Source organism: Elaeis guineensis, chromosome 12 (genome assembly GCF_000442705.2).
Source record: "Elaeis guineensis isolate ETL-2024a chromosome 12, EG11, whole genome shotgun sequence".
Taxonomy (NCBI): domain Eukaryota; kingdom Viridiplantae; phylum Streptophyta; class Magnoliopsida; order Arecales; family Arecaceae; genus Elaeis; species Elaeis guineensis.
The window spans coordinates 2,419,912-2,436,015 of record NC_026004.2 but is presented as its reverse complement, the minus strand read 5'-3'; the positions used below and the strand labels follow the sequence as shown (position 1 = coordinate 2,436,015).

The window sequence follows — 16,104 nt, the reverse complement described above, 5'->3', positions numbered from 1 at the left end:
AATGCTCCTATGTATTACCAAAAAATTAAAAAAAAAAAACTGGTGCTAGCAATGACAAACACTTGGTCGGTTGATAAATTTGGGAGCACCTTAAAAAAAAGCAAATGAGTGATGCTATCGACGCCTACCCACTCAATTCACCATTCCTTGGTGCGTTATGGAGTTTGGTGCAATTGAAAAGAGAGTTATTAAATCATAATGTGCCATACTCAATTCACCAATTCCTTGGAAAGCATGATTTAACTAATTGTACAACTGCAGGAGAGAAGGGTGCACGTCAAGGTGGGCAGCATCATATCTTTAGTCTATTAATGATGCCGGGAAAGCCTGGATGGTGCGGCAGCTGATGGAATTCCACAGGTTCAAACTTCCACGTCCAACCATAAGGATTTGCAATCTGTTTTAAGCAGGTTTTGTTTAAATAATCATTTTTAGGTTTATATGGTTGTAAACTGATGCATACTATTTTCCCTAATCATGCATAGAAACTAAACTATAGTTTTGTTAATCAATGCATCAAATTTCTTTCCCCTGTTCAGCATTCTATTGTTGCTTTGGGATCACCGACCATGCAAATTTTCAAGTTGTTCAATCTGTCATTTGTGTGAAAAAACAACAAAAAGGAGTATGCCGTTTGCTGGCTGTGCTCATAATCAGATGCATGATGTTCAGATAATGTAAATACTGTTGCCATGGTATATTGCTGTTATTTAGTGCCTAGGTTTTGTAAAGTTGGATTCTTACTGCGGTCTGAACTTAACACAATAATTTACATGAATGATGTTTCGATTGCACGACATCATTCGAAACATATGGCCTTCTGCTACCAGCCATCATTGCGTCCATGTATCTTGCATGGCGTTGGTACTGCCTCTTGAACAATCAGCACTTTTCTCTAGCAATTGACGCGGTGTGGGGTATGGCGAGCGAAGGGCCAAGAACCAAGCCCACGACCAAGAAGAAACCATTTGCAAGGTCGACTACTGACTTTAATGGAGAATGGCAAGACGAAAGCGGTGGTGGTGACTCCAGGAAGAGACAGGGCCGTCGGTCATGGATATCCGCAGATGGCGGTTCTCCTGCTTAGGGGAGTGACTCACCAAAGGCCCAGTTTTGGAGGATGGGCTGAAGAGGATATGCCTTTGTTTTTGAGACTTAATTGCAGTTTTCCCATTCACGGGTTCATGGACTACTGGGACATGGTAGTATGAAGCATGACCACCAGACAATCCAGGTAATGAAAGCATCGTAACTCCTCATCTCATCACCACCTGAATTCATAAAAAATGAGGGAGGAGGGTCAGCAACAGCAATATATAACAGCAGTTGTCATTAAAATTCTTACTTGTAAGATGGATGCACTCGCAAAATTTCAGATTTCTACAGAGTCAAGTTTGCTCGTTCTTAATTTCTTGCTAGTATAAATGCTAATTTGAGAATCCAGTAGCAAGAAATCTGGGAGCATGTTGGAGTTGCTTTCCTTCTGAAGGGACGGCTGTATCTTTGCAGTAATCACGCCCATCATACAAGTATCTTTCGGGTATTCTGCACTCTGATGTCTGTGAAAGATAAACTGATAAGGTAGAACATGATGTTGAGTGCGAGCGCATGCTATACGTCACTGAAATTACTTGTCAAACATTTGCACCTGGTCAAACCAACGTCTGTCATTCGTCCGGTAACCTCTCAGAGAGGGGGAGTGAGGGTTGGAATATGTCAGGACCAAAAATTCCATTAAGCGTTCACACAACCATCTGTCTCGGTTGAGGGATTGCCAATGTAACATGATGTCATGCAAATCAATATAAACGTTAGAACACTGACTGCATGCCTCGCTCAATGCAAAGAAATTGTAGGAAGTGTACTAACAAACCGGGAACATCCCATATGGCCCTACCCAAATTACCTCTCCCTGCAGTATCACACAAAAGGAGAAAAAGAAACTGCTGACAAGCTTGGTAAATTCCATTAAGTGCGAAACACCAACACTATCTCCTTACAGCCAAGAGAAACGGGTGATAGCTCAATGTTTTTTAAGAAAATAAAATTGCTGCTGTCGTTATTTTGTTGCCAGTGCTGTGCAATAATAACCAAGGAAAACATTTCATAGTCCTGAAAAATGCAGATACAACAAGAATCATAGCAAGTGATTCTCAAAGAAAAATTAAAAATTTCTCCAAAAAATAAAAATAAACATAAAATATCATATATATATATATATATATATATATATATATAAGATGACAGGGACGTACGCAAAATTTATTACCAAACCTATTCGGTTGACAGGTGCAACTGGAAAAATTTATGGTCAAAATACATTGCCAAACATCATGTTGATGCCTTTAGGCATCAATATGATTGAATCATCAGACCCTAAACCTGAACCGGAGAAATAAATCATGAACTAGCTCTAAGAAACATCAGTCCTGAACATCGGAGAATGACCCATTCATACCACCGATTTGATATAGTAAAAACACTTCAAGCCAAAAATACACTCAAAAACAATTTGCTACTCATTGTTGCACTGAATTAACAAAACTTTCTTTTTAGAGGTCTTACACAAAGCTCCTACCCAAAAACAGAAACTGAAGAGACTCACAAAACTTAACAGTCCATAGAATGAAAATTTGGAGCACACCAAAAAGAAAACATTTGCAAACATGCTCAGTGCTTGCCCTCCTACATAAAGAGATTGGGGCGAGAGGCCTTATAGGTAGTCTTCAGCTTCCTGGTAGGGGGCCTGACTTTCTTAAAGACAAGAGGGAATTTGATCTTCGAATCATGGAACTGCTTGGTGCTCTCACGCTTGCAGAGTTTGGCAGGGATTGTAGCAGTCTTGATGATCTGAATGCAATGGTATCTGACACGGTGACGGGATGCCATCTCATTGTACATATGCTCAACAGCACCATTCAATGTGGTGTCTCTATACTCCTTGTACATGTTGTGATAACCGGTCCTGCTCTGGTACCTCAGCCAGATGCCATAGTTCTTGATCTTTGTCGGTTTCCTCTCAAATATCTGGCCGCACAGCATAAAGCAGCAGTTCCAAATTAGTTTCTCCATACCAATTTAAACTAAATTAACTAAGGAAGTTGCAGAATTTTGTTTCTGCCAAAGACAATCCCATCAAGTTTGGTATCTACCAGGGACACGAGAGCAACTAAAAATCTTGGCAAATGCGAAGACAACCACTGCATATTTTGATTGAAGATCATGACTGCAGGATCCAAGATGCTTTAAAAAATAAAAACTTAAAAAGAGTTGTGATGTCATAATTTAAGAGAAAGGGCCAGAGGGGCAGTCATAACAAATCTTGATGCAACATTCATACTGAGTGTAGCTAAGAGTGCAATGACCATGGCTGAAAGATCAAGGTGTATGAAGTCTCATATTCCACTCTTGCAGTGTAGGGATAGGAACTACATCTAACTTAGGCTGATCAAGGCCGAAGGCAAACCTAAGTCAAGATAACCTTTCTCAAACACTTTGGTATTGCTCCTATATCAGAATACAAATGATGAATCAGAGCATGTGGAGCCATCTTATCATTTTTTCTGTGATGTAATAAATATGGTGCACTAACCAATCTTTACATCAGTTGATGAAAGAGCCTGTGCTTATAACCATGGCCATCCATGATCAACCATTTCCCATCAACTTTTATAAATCCATAAGCAACCCTATCCAAGTGCTACATGCATTGACAGTTGAGGTAGGAAAAAGTGCTAAAGAAATGAAAAAGGAGGCCACCAATAATTAAATAAATAAAAGGGCAGGACAAATAACATCTTCCAAGGATTCCTAAAACTTGCTTTTGCGGATTTGTTAACAATAGTCCTCTTTGTGCGGTCAATATCCAGAATTGTCATCAAACAGCTAAATTAAGAAGGAAATTCAACCAGTAATCCACCAAGAAGACTGCACAAGAAAAGTAACTAACAAACCATACACAAGGAAAATTGAAAGTTAACAAGTTTTTGTGTCATATATATATATATATATATATATATATATATATATATATTTTTTTTTTTTTTCTTTTTTCATTTTTTCTCCTTTACGGTTACTAATTGATTGCTTTCAGGTCCAAAAATACAACCACCATGTCCACCAAAACTAAGTTAATTAAAACCTTAATTTGATTGGAATACATGTCCCTCTCCTGGTGTGTGTTTTCTTATTCCCTAAAATATTTTCCATGTCCTCGTTTTATGTTATCTAAGCAAGTACCCATGTTACATGGCAAGCACAGGGCATTTAAAATACTCTAACTCAATATATCTATTCTGAACATAAGTTATATCTCTCCAAAGGAGCAAAAGATGTCAATCTTAATGTCGGGATAGCCCTTTCAATCTAAAAATGTTCTCAATGGGTGATTATCAGAAGCTGGATAAGATGATAAACAAGTTTGGAGCCTCCTACCACACTTTCAATTCATATATTAGCAGGAAAGTATTTTGTTTCCAAATCACCAACAGGAACATCAAACTAGTACCACCATAAAAGGAGAGTTACACAGAACAGGACCAATGAACAATCTCTGGCAACAGCACATATACATCAACTAAGAATTCATTTTTTTGCAACGTGTTCTCTGTCATCATTTATTACTGATTCATTCATAGCCACGATTTTTATCATGATCAGTAGTTCAGCTAGCTCAAAACCAGTAAAGGAGCAATGCAAGCATGCCAAACAACGATGGAAAACATCTAACTACATTGGAGACTGTATTCTTGTCATGAACAAAAGGTTATGATCCAAACCAATGTATCAAAGGAAGTCAGCATGCAACAGAAATAACAATGGCATATGCCCAAGCTTAGCAATTATGGAACAATTCTTGCAATATTCATCATCCCACCAAACATCATAGACACAGTGAAACACAACAACAACACCGACTAATGCCAAAACACAGAAACATGAGTAGGCTGACTCCAAGCATAATGATAGTTTAGGTACCAATAATGTAGACCAGGTTCAGTTGAAACTTTAGAGCCACCAAGATGCGCCAAAAAATATTTCAATTTCGCGCCAGAACATAATTTGCGGAAAACTACACACTTATGACATGGCTAAAATATCATAAGATACAGCATAGTCACCAAAAGAAAATAAGAAGGGAGCAAAAACAAACTAACCTCGTTAATTGCGAGCACTTGGCCGTTGCTCTTTTTAACCTTCTTCAGCTTGCTCAAGAAGTACCTGAAAATTTTTAAAATGTACCCGCCGAGTCAAAATACAACGTGATAAGAAAGAAACAAAGGGGGAAAAAAAAAAAAAAGCAAGGAAAAAGGGAGAAATTGAAATATAGAGTCTATACGTACCAGAACTTGGATTTAGCTCGGACTTCGTTGGTAGCCCAAAGCTTCATCCGGTAAATTTTGGGGTGCTCATCCGACGGGGTCGGGAGGGCTCGACCCACCACCTGGTACTGATGAAACTGCCCCCAAATCCCATCCATCATCATAAAGGAAATTAATACATGGCCAACAACAACAAAAAATTAGCGACTAAAATAACGGAAAAAGAAAAGATAACTCAAAGAACATTTATTTTTCAAAAAAAAAAAAACTAATAAATACAATTTCACAAAAAAATGAGGGCATTTGGAAGTGAGTTTCGCTCGATCATTCTTAGTCCTACCATTATTCGATAAGCTTAAGCGATTTTGGGCTTAATTTCACACGAAATCCAAACGGACCCCGACCAAAACCGATCCTAAAGATCGGTATCCTCCAAAACCAGAGATTCTTTGAAAGATGGGAGGCGAATGGAGCCTGAGATCCAGCGATCTATCCAAAGCTACCAAGGCCAGAGAGACTTTGATCCAGTTTGATCCGGTCTCCATTGTAGAAGTAGAGGAGGGGATGAACTTACCCTGAAGTTGCCCATCGATCCCCCGACCTCCGACGCTGCTGCTTCGACGCACCGCCTCCGCCCTCAGACCAACTCGCGTTCTCCGGAGACGAGGAGATTAAAGTAGCTCAAGAAACCCTAGTTTCGTGTTTTCTCTCTTTTAGCCCACCCTTGTCAACGGAATTACGAGAAGGGCAGGGGAACTAATAAATTTGGGCTGGACTGCTCAATTATACGCCCTAGCCACTGGGCCACTACCCTGGGCGCTGCACAGAACCAAATCCACCACGAATCTATCCGATGACGACAAGACTATCATCGAATTCTTGTGCTATTATGTGATTAGGCCATGACTGCTTGTTAATTATCCCAGGATTGAAAGGAAAAAAAAAAAAAGTAACTTTTGTTTGAATATTAAGGTATCACCTCGATCTAATTGGAGAGAAAAAACAGATTATGTTGGAATGAAACTCATCCAGCTGTTAGGTCTTGACTTCTATATTAATATTCTTGTTTATCGAATTGTTTAATTTCTCAACAGTGTCCCGGTTGTGCATAACGAGATTGTTGTCTTAATGTCCATTCCAAGTCTTCAACATCGTCAAATACCTCAGTTAAAAGGATACAATAAACTCTTAACAAGTGGTCACATATGCATGTTACTTGGCAAAAGCTTTGTTTTAACATCTAGCTGAAAATGGTATGTAAAACAAGTACGCTTTTCAAGTTATATTATGCAATCGAGTCCTAAACATGGTGAATCCTATTGCCAAATCCTATCCAGTTCTTTATAATTTGAATCCAATGATAAGACCACATTATCAGAAATCCAATGACAACAGGATTATCATCAAATAAAATTGTTCTCGTGGTAGATCTCTATGATTAGAGCACTTAGATCCAGGACAAGTTAGGACTGATGCATAATGCATGAATGAATGATGGGTTGTAGAAGCATCATAGGCCCAAATTTTGCAATATCACATATGGAGACACCATTGAATGATGCCAGGGCCAAAAGTAGGGTGTCTACACATGATATTCACTATGCAACATATTACGCATCAGCTAGTTGATAACCATCATAATATAATCATTTTGCTTAAATAAAAAGTATATGTGATTCATCAGGTCTCCTCTGGCCTAGTTGATTTTTTTTTTCAATCCTATTTCTTCACCATTTTACCATAAGAAGAATAGGGTTAGTCCAGTTACCATTGTTCTCATCATGCGCATATGCCCATGTAATATGGTAGAAGTCGTGTTTTGTGTAACTACATCATGCAACACAAGTGCATTATACGTGTTCATAGAGAAATCCCACATAGGACTTCAAACTGAAATAAAAAAAGCTATAACCCGGACAATTAAATATAGATCGAACCTAATCAGGACTTAGGTCTGGATACAATAGATATGCATCTCATGTTGCATTCAAATAAGAACGCACCAACTCAAATTTTATTGGATTAGCCTAAAGAGTTGTAGGGATGTACGATAGGAACATATGCATTAAACTTAGACCCACATCAAACTATGAAACTTAGTCACCACATGTTAGTGTCATGCATACATATATACAACTTGACGTCCTATTTCACTGTCATTACACCAAATCACACCATCTATTTCGCTGATCATCTTCACTCAAATTTTTGATATATCTTACATAGCTCTAGAGCAACTTACCAGGTGGATATCTCCACAAATGGATACATAGGGAAGGTCAATACTTGCATTGGACTTAGAGATCTATATATTTGATTAATCACAATCTATGATCTAGAGTACTTTTAATTTCACATAACATTCTGATGAATGATGTGTCACATGGTGATCATAGATCATATTAACTTATCATATTTGACATTACCTTGTCCAAAAGATTCCAAATAATAACAATGTTTGATTATACAGCCTTGCAGGGAAAAAACCATTAAAACATCTAGGAAAAGGTGTTAATGGGAAAAAACTCAATAATACATGCAAATAAAGAATTAAAAATTATAATATCAAGAAATTGTTATGTTCATTGTAAATAAAGTAGTTCCATACAAATGCTAAAAGAAGGGAAAAAAAACAACAGTTGAGCATGCTTTATTTTTACATTACATATTTTAGTTCTAAGAACATAACATTAGCATATGAAATGATTCTAAAATAATTTTGTTAAAATATATTTAATTGGGTGGTCTCAAAAACTATTCTATTAAATATTTTTTTAAAAAAATCCAAAAGTTAAATGCAACTATTGGAATATAAAATTTACAACTTATAATTTTTATTCATCAAAAATCAGTGTTTTCAATATTTTCTAAAATAATCTAGTTAAAACTATGTTTAATTAGTTAGTCTAAAAAACTATCCATAACATTGTTTTAAAAAAATAAAAGTTAAACATAATTTTCAGCATATAAAATTTCAATATATAATTTTTTACATCAAAAAAATAATTTTTATCGCATAAAATTCTGATTTTATAATTTATTTTTATAAAATAATATATTTTATTATTTTGCGGTGAGCGTGGATCGAACACGCGACCTTCAGATCTTCAGTCTGACGCTCTCCCAACTGAGCTATCCCCGCTGTAATAAAATAATTAAATAATTAAATAATTATTACTCTCGAAAAAGAAATACAGAGATTTAAAATCAAAAATGAAATCACATTTATCATGCACGTTTATTAAATTATCCATCATTGTTAAGTTTGATAATTTCAGATAAATGAAAATTTTGAGTTCATGGCAATATATACATGCAATCAATCCTTGTCTACAAATTACCAGATCCATTATCCCTTTTTAATTGTTGACAAAAGTATCCTTTTTCTTAGGATCACATTATGATTTTCTGAGCCATTGGAGTATGGACCCATAAATTCATTAAAATAGATGCTGATTGTTATGGTGTAGAGAGAACTTTTTTAATCCCACATCAATTAGAGTCAAGAGAAAGTATCACTTATATAAATTAGAATTTTTTCTCCTACGTGAAGTGCCTTTTAAAAGGCAAAACCGTAAGACTCTAAATGACCAAGACCCACTAAAATTCAAAGATGGTCATAAGCCAAAACGGACAATATCTCATGTATGCGGTGATCCGACCCCTGTGAGAACCCTCCTATCCACACATACTCCCTCTTGACTGAGGAGCTGTGTTGTGATGTAGAGAGAACTTCTTTAGTCCCACATCGGCACGTGAGATGTTTTTTAAAGGACAAAACCATGAGGCTGTAAATGATCAAGATCCACTGAAGCCCAAAGATGGTCATGAGTCAAAACGAACAATACCTCACGTATGTGAAGATTCGACTTCTTGACTCATAACCGCAACACTGATGAATATTACTAATGCATGATTCATTATCTTCATTTTTTGATGGATAGCATGTCCATTCTCTTTCAAGACTGTAATCTCCAGGATAAGCAGCTTATTAGTATGATACTCAAATGCCAGATAGCTCACAAATAAAAAGAAACCAGCAAAATAACCACAACATAGTTCGTTACAAGACGATCCATACACATCTCAAAACATGAAAAAATGTGGCAATGACTTCATTATTCCTCTTAAACCTTTTTATAGATCACATTGCCATAAAACAGGAGGCACAAAGTCCAACGCTAATGGCCATGTTTTCATAATCCTAGGTCCTTGCATGAAAGAAGCTGATAAGGGCACAATCACGCATGCATTGCAAGCACGCAGCGCAAGCACCCCCCTTCATGCATCAGATCAAAGGCCTCATTGATATCCTCCAGTGTCAATGTGTGTGTGATGTATTCATCCACCTTGATTTCCTGCAACAGTCACAGAAGTTTAGGTCGCTACATATGCCATTTTTGTAAACTTGCATCAATGTGTACCAACTTGATTCGATGATCAGTATCCAGTTAAATTCCATTATAATGTTGAAATAAATATTTATGGCATGCAAAATAAGAAGTAGAAAGAACAATTATCCAGTAAAGCATGCTGAAGAGTTATGTAAATGTATGACACCTTCTTCATGTACTTGTCAACAAGCCATGGTACTTGAGAACGGCTCTTGAAACCACCGAAGGCAGTTCCTTTCCAGACACGCCCAGTGACTAACTGGAAAGGCCGGGTAGATATCTCCTGACCAGAAGCTGCTACACCCACAATGACTGATGTTCCCCAACCCTGCAGCATTTAATAAGCAGTCGCAGAAAGGATTCAGATTGGCTTAGTTGGAAGATAACCACAATCTGGATAACAATGACTCAATAAGGTACTTGTCAGGGGCTATACGATTTAGAAACAATACACAACGTGTATATAGGCAAATCACAATTGCTTCAGAAATATTCACAATTTACTAAAATAAAAAAGCATATATATATATGTGTGTGGGTCTCTCTCTCTCTCTCTCTATATATATAGCACAAGGACTCAGGCACAGTTTAGATTGCAAAGGAGAATGGAGCAACACGCCCATCGGTAACTTGTACAAGACTTTTGCACTGAGATCAACGAGAATATCCAGCTAAACTAATAGCCAAAATCACATGTTCAGCGCCTGATAAAAGTGCAGGTGCAGTTATAAAACATGGCAGAACCGTAACTCACCTTATGACAGCATTCCAGAGCAGCCCTCATGACAGAAACATTTCCAATGCATTCAAAGCTGTAATCAACGCCGCCATCGGTGAGGTCAATGATGACTTGTTGTATTGGTTTCTCATGGTCTTTTGGGTTCACAAATTCAGTGACTCCAAAATTCTTAGCTGCAAACAGTTTGCACACAATTAGTAGGGACTATCAAAGGATCCAGTCAGCAATGCAAGTTTAGTAGTGCAACAAGCCTAATAATAAAATTCTTAATCAACTGTTGTACAAGAACTTATCGATAGGGTCAGCGTTCTGGTCCCTTTAACCAATTATGGATTGGAATAATTAATGATAAAACACCCAACAAAAATGTTCAATATTTTTCTTTTAAGAAAAGATGAAGCTGTTTGCAGCTAAAAGTATGATGCACCAAGATCCACGTGCTAACTCAAAGGAATAAAAATCAGAAGTAGACTGATTTCATATTTACCATCCATGCAATGACAAATTAGTTGGAGGAACTAATTTTGCTTTTCATTGTTAACTAATGGCAATGGTGTTCAATTGGCTATTTGCCGTATAAACTGCAGCTCAGAAACTACTGCTTTTCTATATGATAATCACTTCCTGCTAGACCCTTGTGGGCCATGTTCGAATGCCAGAGCATCCTATCAGGTCATAAGATATGATCTAACCTATGCATAGCCCAAAAAAAAAAAAAAGAAAAAAAAAAAAGCAGTAGTTTGAGGAGTTGTGCAATGGGAAGGGAGTATTTAACATAATGGGGAACTTATGGTTCATATCAGCCAGTATGTATAAGGAAAAGCGCATTTTAAAAGGAATATGGTATACTATATTTTTGGGGTTTGCCCAATCGAGCACTTCATTAATCATCAGAGATTATTCTCCTCCGGTGCTGCCCTTTCCCTCACCATTGCTATATAATGTGTTTATTCCATGGGCATTGCTTCCAAGCAGGGCCTAAAAGTCAAAAGAAATCCTGGAGAGTTGCTCAGATTCCTTTTGCAGGAGAGTGGTAGAAATTTAGATGCACAAACATCTACAGACTTAAAAATGATAGAAATCAGCTTCATTAAGTTGACTAACGGAGTTACCAAAATCTAGAACATGATGATAGCTATAATCATTTAGTGTCACAAATGTCCATAGTGGCAGATTAATTGGAAGATTAACCTATATAACAGAAAAGCTAACAAAAACTATATTTTCTCAAGAACGGTTATGGAATACCAGTATCAAACTTTTTGCTGTCGATATCTACACCAATAATTCGAGAAGCACCTGCTGTTTTTGCCCCTTCAGCAACCTACCAAGAAGAAGATTTCATGATGACTTGTCAAGAGACGGCTAGATTTATTACTGCACAAAGGGATTAAGATATGTTTAATTGGACAACTTACCGCCAGTCCCACAGTGCCAAGGCCAAAAACCGCAACAATGGAACCTGGTTCCACTTTTGCTGTATTCCATACTGCTCCAAGACCTTCCAAGAAAATAAAAGAAAAGAATGACGATAAAGAAAAGCAACAATATCTAATGAGAACAGTAAGCACATGATTAAGTCACAAAATGGAATAATTCAAGGTGGACTTAGACATGACCCATGCCTCATAAGGGGACAATGCCTCATTTGGGGAGACCATGAGTTTGAAACCCTAGAGGTGGGTTTGAAGATTTGGATCACCACTATAAAGGCACGGATGTCAGAATAGTGGTACAGGGAATACATGGCATGGATATATCTAGATAAGCATACTGATGGCACAATGGCAGTGGTTAGTGCAAATGATACAATGATGTAGCAACATGGGTGTGGCATGAAATGCACAGTTGGGGTTGCAGGCATATCTGTTGCATGGTGCCGATATGCCCTGCTAAAAAAAATGAAGAAATAAAACCAAAGTAGCAGAATAGCACTAGGGATCTCAAGTCACTAGACTACATATAAATGTTTTGCGTTCGTCTCCAAAAATCACAGATGTCCGTATAAAATTGTGAATTGCATAGTGCATTAAACAAGCATCAGAAAAACTGCACAGGCATACAATACTTTCAGCCAGATTCGTAAATTCATTCTGTATTAAAAGGAGCTACCAGCAGGAAATAAGAAATATTGATAAGAAAGAAGATGTACTCCCCATATTCATTGCATAACTCTTCCTTTCCATCAATATGCAACAAAAATGAACCTTAGTGTAATTATTTAAAACCAACATTAAGAGTCCAACTTTACAGTAACTTCAAAATTAGAACCATTCAATTCTGTTTTAAATCTCTAAATAAAATTAATAAAGAAATAACTCCGACCATCATACTCTGACTTTTCCCTTTTTAATGTCATCATGCTAACTTGATGGTGTCAAATGTTCAGGTCATGAACCAAACTTACATGATAGGTCTGTTACTAATATAAAGGGGAAAAAGACATTTCTTAAAGCTTCCCTCATAGATAATAGAAACAATAATGATGGCAGTGTTCACAGAAATCACAATGATGCTGATAACAATTATTTACCATCTAATGACTAATCTAATTTTGCAACATATCATATATTTAGGAGGCATAAAATAAGAATGAAAACATAACATTGGCATGGAATTATGAAAGACATGTGCCATTATGTCAAGTAATAATATCTCAAATGAGCCAGATCATGATATCAAGGGAGAAACAATGCGATCTAGCTGAAAACTGTAGAAGCTGGCAGAGATATGGCAGCACAAATTATCAAACCGAAAATGCAATATGCAGCATATATATTACATAAAAGCTTTACCTGTAGGAACACCACAGCCAAGCAGACAGACCTTCTCCAGAGGAGCCAGCGGATCAATTTTTGCCACGCTAACATCATGTACAACTGTATATTGGCTGAATGTTGATGTTCCCATGAAATGATAAATAGGTTTCCCATTTATAGAGAAACGACTCTTGCGGTCATTCATCATAATACCAACACCAGTAGCTGCACGAACTTTACCACAGAGATTTGTCTTTCCAGATTTACAGAATTTGCATTCTCTACATTCTGCCTGGTAACAAGGTATAACATGATCTCCAGGTTGAACTTCAGTTACTCCTTCACCAACACTCTCGACAATCCTGTATATGGGAATGTTGATAAGTAGTCATTCCGTTATAGCAATTTTAAAGCTCTCCATTGATTTTACGGTATGACTAGCACTTACCCTGCAGCCTCATGGCCAAGGATGCAAGGAAAGAGACCCTCAGGATCCTGCAAAACCAGTAAGTTGTACATCAGGCCAGCTAGTGAGAAGTTTGAACTACAAGGGTTCAGAAGCAAGGCTTTTAAATCCTGATGTATCGGGTATCTCAGTGGGTGGCTGAGACTGATGAACTAAGATCTTGGTTTATCTCAGCCGATATGGTAAACCGGAAGATTTGGAGGGAACCAAGAATTTCGGAGATCTCGGATCATACGATAAATTCAGATTAAAAACTATATTTAAGAGTTGAATTTGAGATTTATTAATAAAAATTCTATTTAAAGGAGCAAAAAAGTGATTATAAAATATCAGCCGATATTATTCATATCATATTGGCTGATATCTTGGACTTCCTCGGTTTACATAGGCCAATATAATGTGGCCAAAATTTCTAGATATATTGTATCAGGAGGTGCTGGGAATTGGTACAAACCAAGATCTCAGCCAAGATAAAAACCTTGTTAAGAAGAAAACGAAGAAATATAATTAGATATTAGCGTGGCTTCAGCAAAATGGAGCCCTTGAGGATCGAAGCTGATCCATCTATTGTTGAAAGTGCACAACTTTCCTTCTTTGGATCAAAGAGAAATGAGGAACGGAAACCAATACATATTCCAAAGAAACATGTTTATGGCCGTCACATTGAACTGCTTATAGTGCTCTTCTTGAACTGAGTAGGAAGATGAAGTGATATAAGTATCTGTAGTTTTTTTAAGAGTGAGAATTTCTCCTTCAATCTTAGGTTCTAGTTTTCTTGATGGCCTCTAACAAGTCCACGCTCTTGTTTATGGCCTGTCATTCAAATGTTGAAGCCAAACTGGGAATTCCAGAACGAAGGAAATATAAACAAAAACTAAAACACAAATTTATTCATGAATTGCCACTCCCTAAGAACACATGACATAAAAAGCCCTAATTTGTGAAGAGGGAAGAGCGGTATAACCTTATTCTAGCATTGTCGAAGCATAAAATCAATCTAATTCTAACATTGTCGAAGCATAAAAACAAAGAAAGCGGACGGTCTAATCATCAGCAGCAGTGGCAGCCAGCCATTTAAGACAACGTCAAATGGCGAAAGAGAGCCACTAAGCGTAATAAACCCTTAACAATCGAGGACAAACAAATCTAGTGAAAACTAAAATTTTATCATGGCTTGATTAGAAAAGAATTGAGAGATAAAGAGGGAAAAAGTGGGAGAAGAGAATGGAAAAAAATGTACCTTGCCGCTCCAGGTATAGGCGTCAGTGTGGCAGAGGGCGGTGAAGAGGATCTTAATCCTCACCTCCCCGGCCTGCGGCGGCGCCACCTGCACATCCTCGATCGACAACGGCTTGTTCGCCTCCCACGCTACTGCCGCTGTTGTTTTCCATTCCCGTTGTTATTATCACAAACATCAAAATAATCGATCTGAAGAAGAAGAAGAGGAAGAGAAGAAGTCGGAGCCAAGTATTTCTTGATCTCCGTCCATGCTTACCTGTGCAGGTGATGACCTGACCCTGAGTCGCCATGAGAGAGAGAGTGAGAGAGGAAGAGACTAAGCCTTCCCTTGATGGATTATTAGTTTCTAATAATCCGATCGCGCATTTATCACTTCCTTTCGTTCTTCCCGACTGAAAGCCGCTCGATCACGGAGGCTGCGATCTTAACACCTCCAAGCGAGCGGTCATCTGATACGTTCCCCGATTCCGGCAGCTGCAGGCAAAACGACACGCGCCAGGCTGGTTGATCAGGATGGACTGATTTCCGTCGCCTTTTTTTTTTTCCCCCTCTCTCTCTCTTTCTTTCTTTCTTTCCTTTTTTTTTTTTTTCCCCTGAAACGGCTGCTTTACATGGTTCTTAAGAATATAAAACCACCAGCATCAGTCAAAATATATTCCAGAGAATCGTCTCGGTGCAATGTACCATTGTGATCGGCTACATAACGTTCGCATCCCCGTCCATATATCCGGTCACGCATGAGGTGGCAAATGATATGAGCCTCTGAACATTAGCCGAGAGGGGAGATTGGCGTCATGATACTGAGCCCCTCGACGAATCCACCATATCGCTATCTTGTAGCCTCTTTCTAATAATATTCTCTGCTCGCAAAATAGAGGAAGCATAAATAACCCCCTCCGCAAGCCATCGCATCATATTGTTATGATACCCCACCAACTATCCTCAAAGATGATTTGATATCATAAATTAGCCGAAGATCAGCATGTTGCACAGAGTCAGATGTCTGAAAATAATTTTTCAAGTATGATTGTTCTATTTTTTAAATATTATTATATTTTTATTATTATTTAAATTAATATTAATAATAAATTAATATTTTAAAAATAATATTTTTTTAAATAATATTTTATTATTAATTTTTAAAATTAATTTTTTTTAAAAAATAATATGTTATTATACAAATATT

The 16,104-nt window shown here is 37.4% G+C and overlaps 2 protein-coding genes, 1 long non-coding RNA gene and 1 other non-coding gene across 5 annotated transcripts; all 4 read right to left on the bottom strand.

Moving 5' to 3' along the window:
• Window positions 1–673: 673 nt before the first annotated feature.
• Window positions 674–2,141, bottom strand: LOC140852890 (uncharacterized). The gene is made up of 2 exons (XR_012135880.1): window positions 1,346–2,141; window positions 674–1,271 (listed from the first exon to the last, which is right to left on the bottom strand). It is a non-coding gene; the product is annotated as an uncharacterized lncRNA (long non-coding RNA).
• Window positions 2,142–2,496: 355 nt separating this feature from the next.
• Window positions 2,497–6,053, bottom strand: LOC105055772 (large ribosomal subunit protein eL20y). 2 transcript variants are annotated; one of them, XM_029267740.2, is made up of 5 exons: window positions 5,896–6,053; window positions 5,343–5,458; window positions 5,157–5,220; window positions 3,153–3,200; window positions 2,497–3,027 (listed from the first exon to the last, which is right to left on the bottom strand). In XM_029267740.2, the coding sequence occupies exons 1-5, from the start codon at window positions 5,908–5,910 to the stop codon at window positions 2,686–2,688; spliced, it is 585 nt and encodes a 194-aa protein (XP_029123573.1). In that variant the 5' UTR covers window positions 5,911–6,053; the 3' UTR covers window positions 2,497–2,685. The 2 variants fall into 2 exon arrangements, with proteins under 2 accessions (XP_029123573.1, XP_010936051.1); XM_010937749.4 differs by lacking the exon at window positions 3,153–3,200.
• A 2,337-nt stretch (window positions 6,054–8,390) lies between these two features.
• TRNAF-GAA (transfer RNA phenylalanine (anticodon GAA)) lies at window positions 8,391–8,463 on the bottom strand. The gene has a single exon. It is a non-coding gene; the product is annotated as a tRNA-Phe (tRNA).
• An 884-nt stretch (window positions 8,464–9,347) lies between these two features.
• LOC105055771 (alcohol dehydrogenase class-3) lies at window positions 9,348–15,460 on the bottom strand. The gene is made up of 9 exons (XM_010937748.4): window positions 15,175–15,460; window positions 14,920–15,056; window positions 13,662–13,708; window positions 13,250–13,575; window positions 11,873–11,955; window positions 11,703–11,778; window positions 10,470–10,627; window positions 9,882–10,043; window positions 9,348–9,679 (listed from the first exon to the last, which is right to left on the bottom strand). The coding sequence occupies exons 1-9, from the start codon at window positions 15,206–15,208 to the stop codon at window positions 9,563–9,565; spliced, it is 1,140 nt and encodes a 379-aa protein (XP_010936050.1). The 5' UTR covers window positions 15,209–15,460; the 3' UTR covers window positions 9,348–9,562.
• Between the last annotated feature and the right edge of the window lie 644 nt (window positions 15,461–16,104).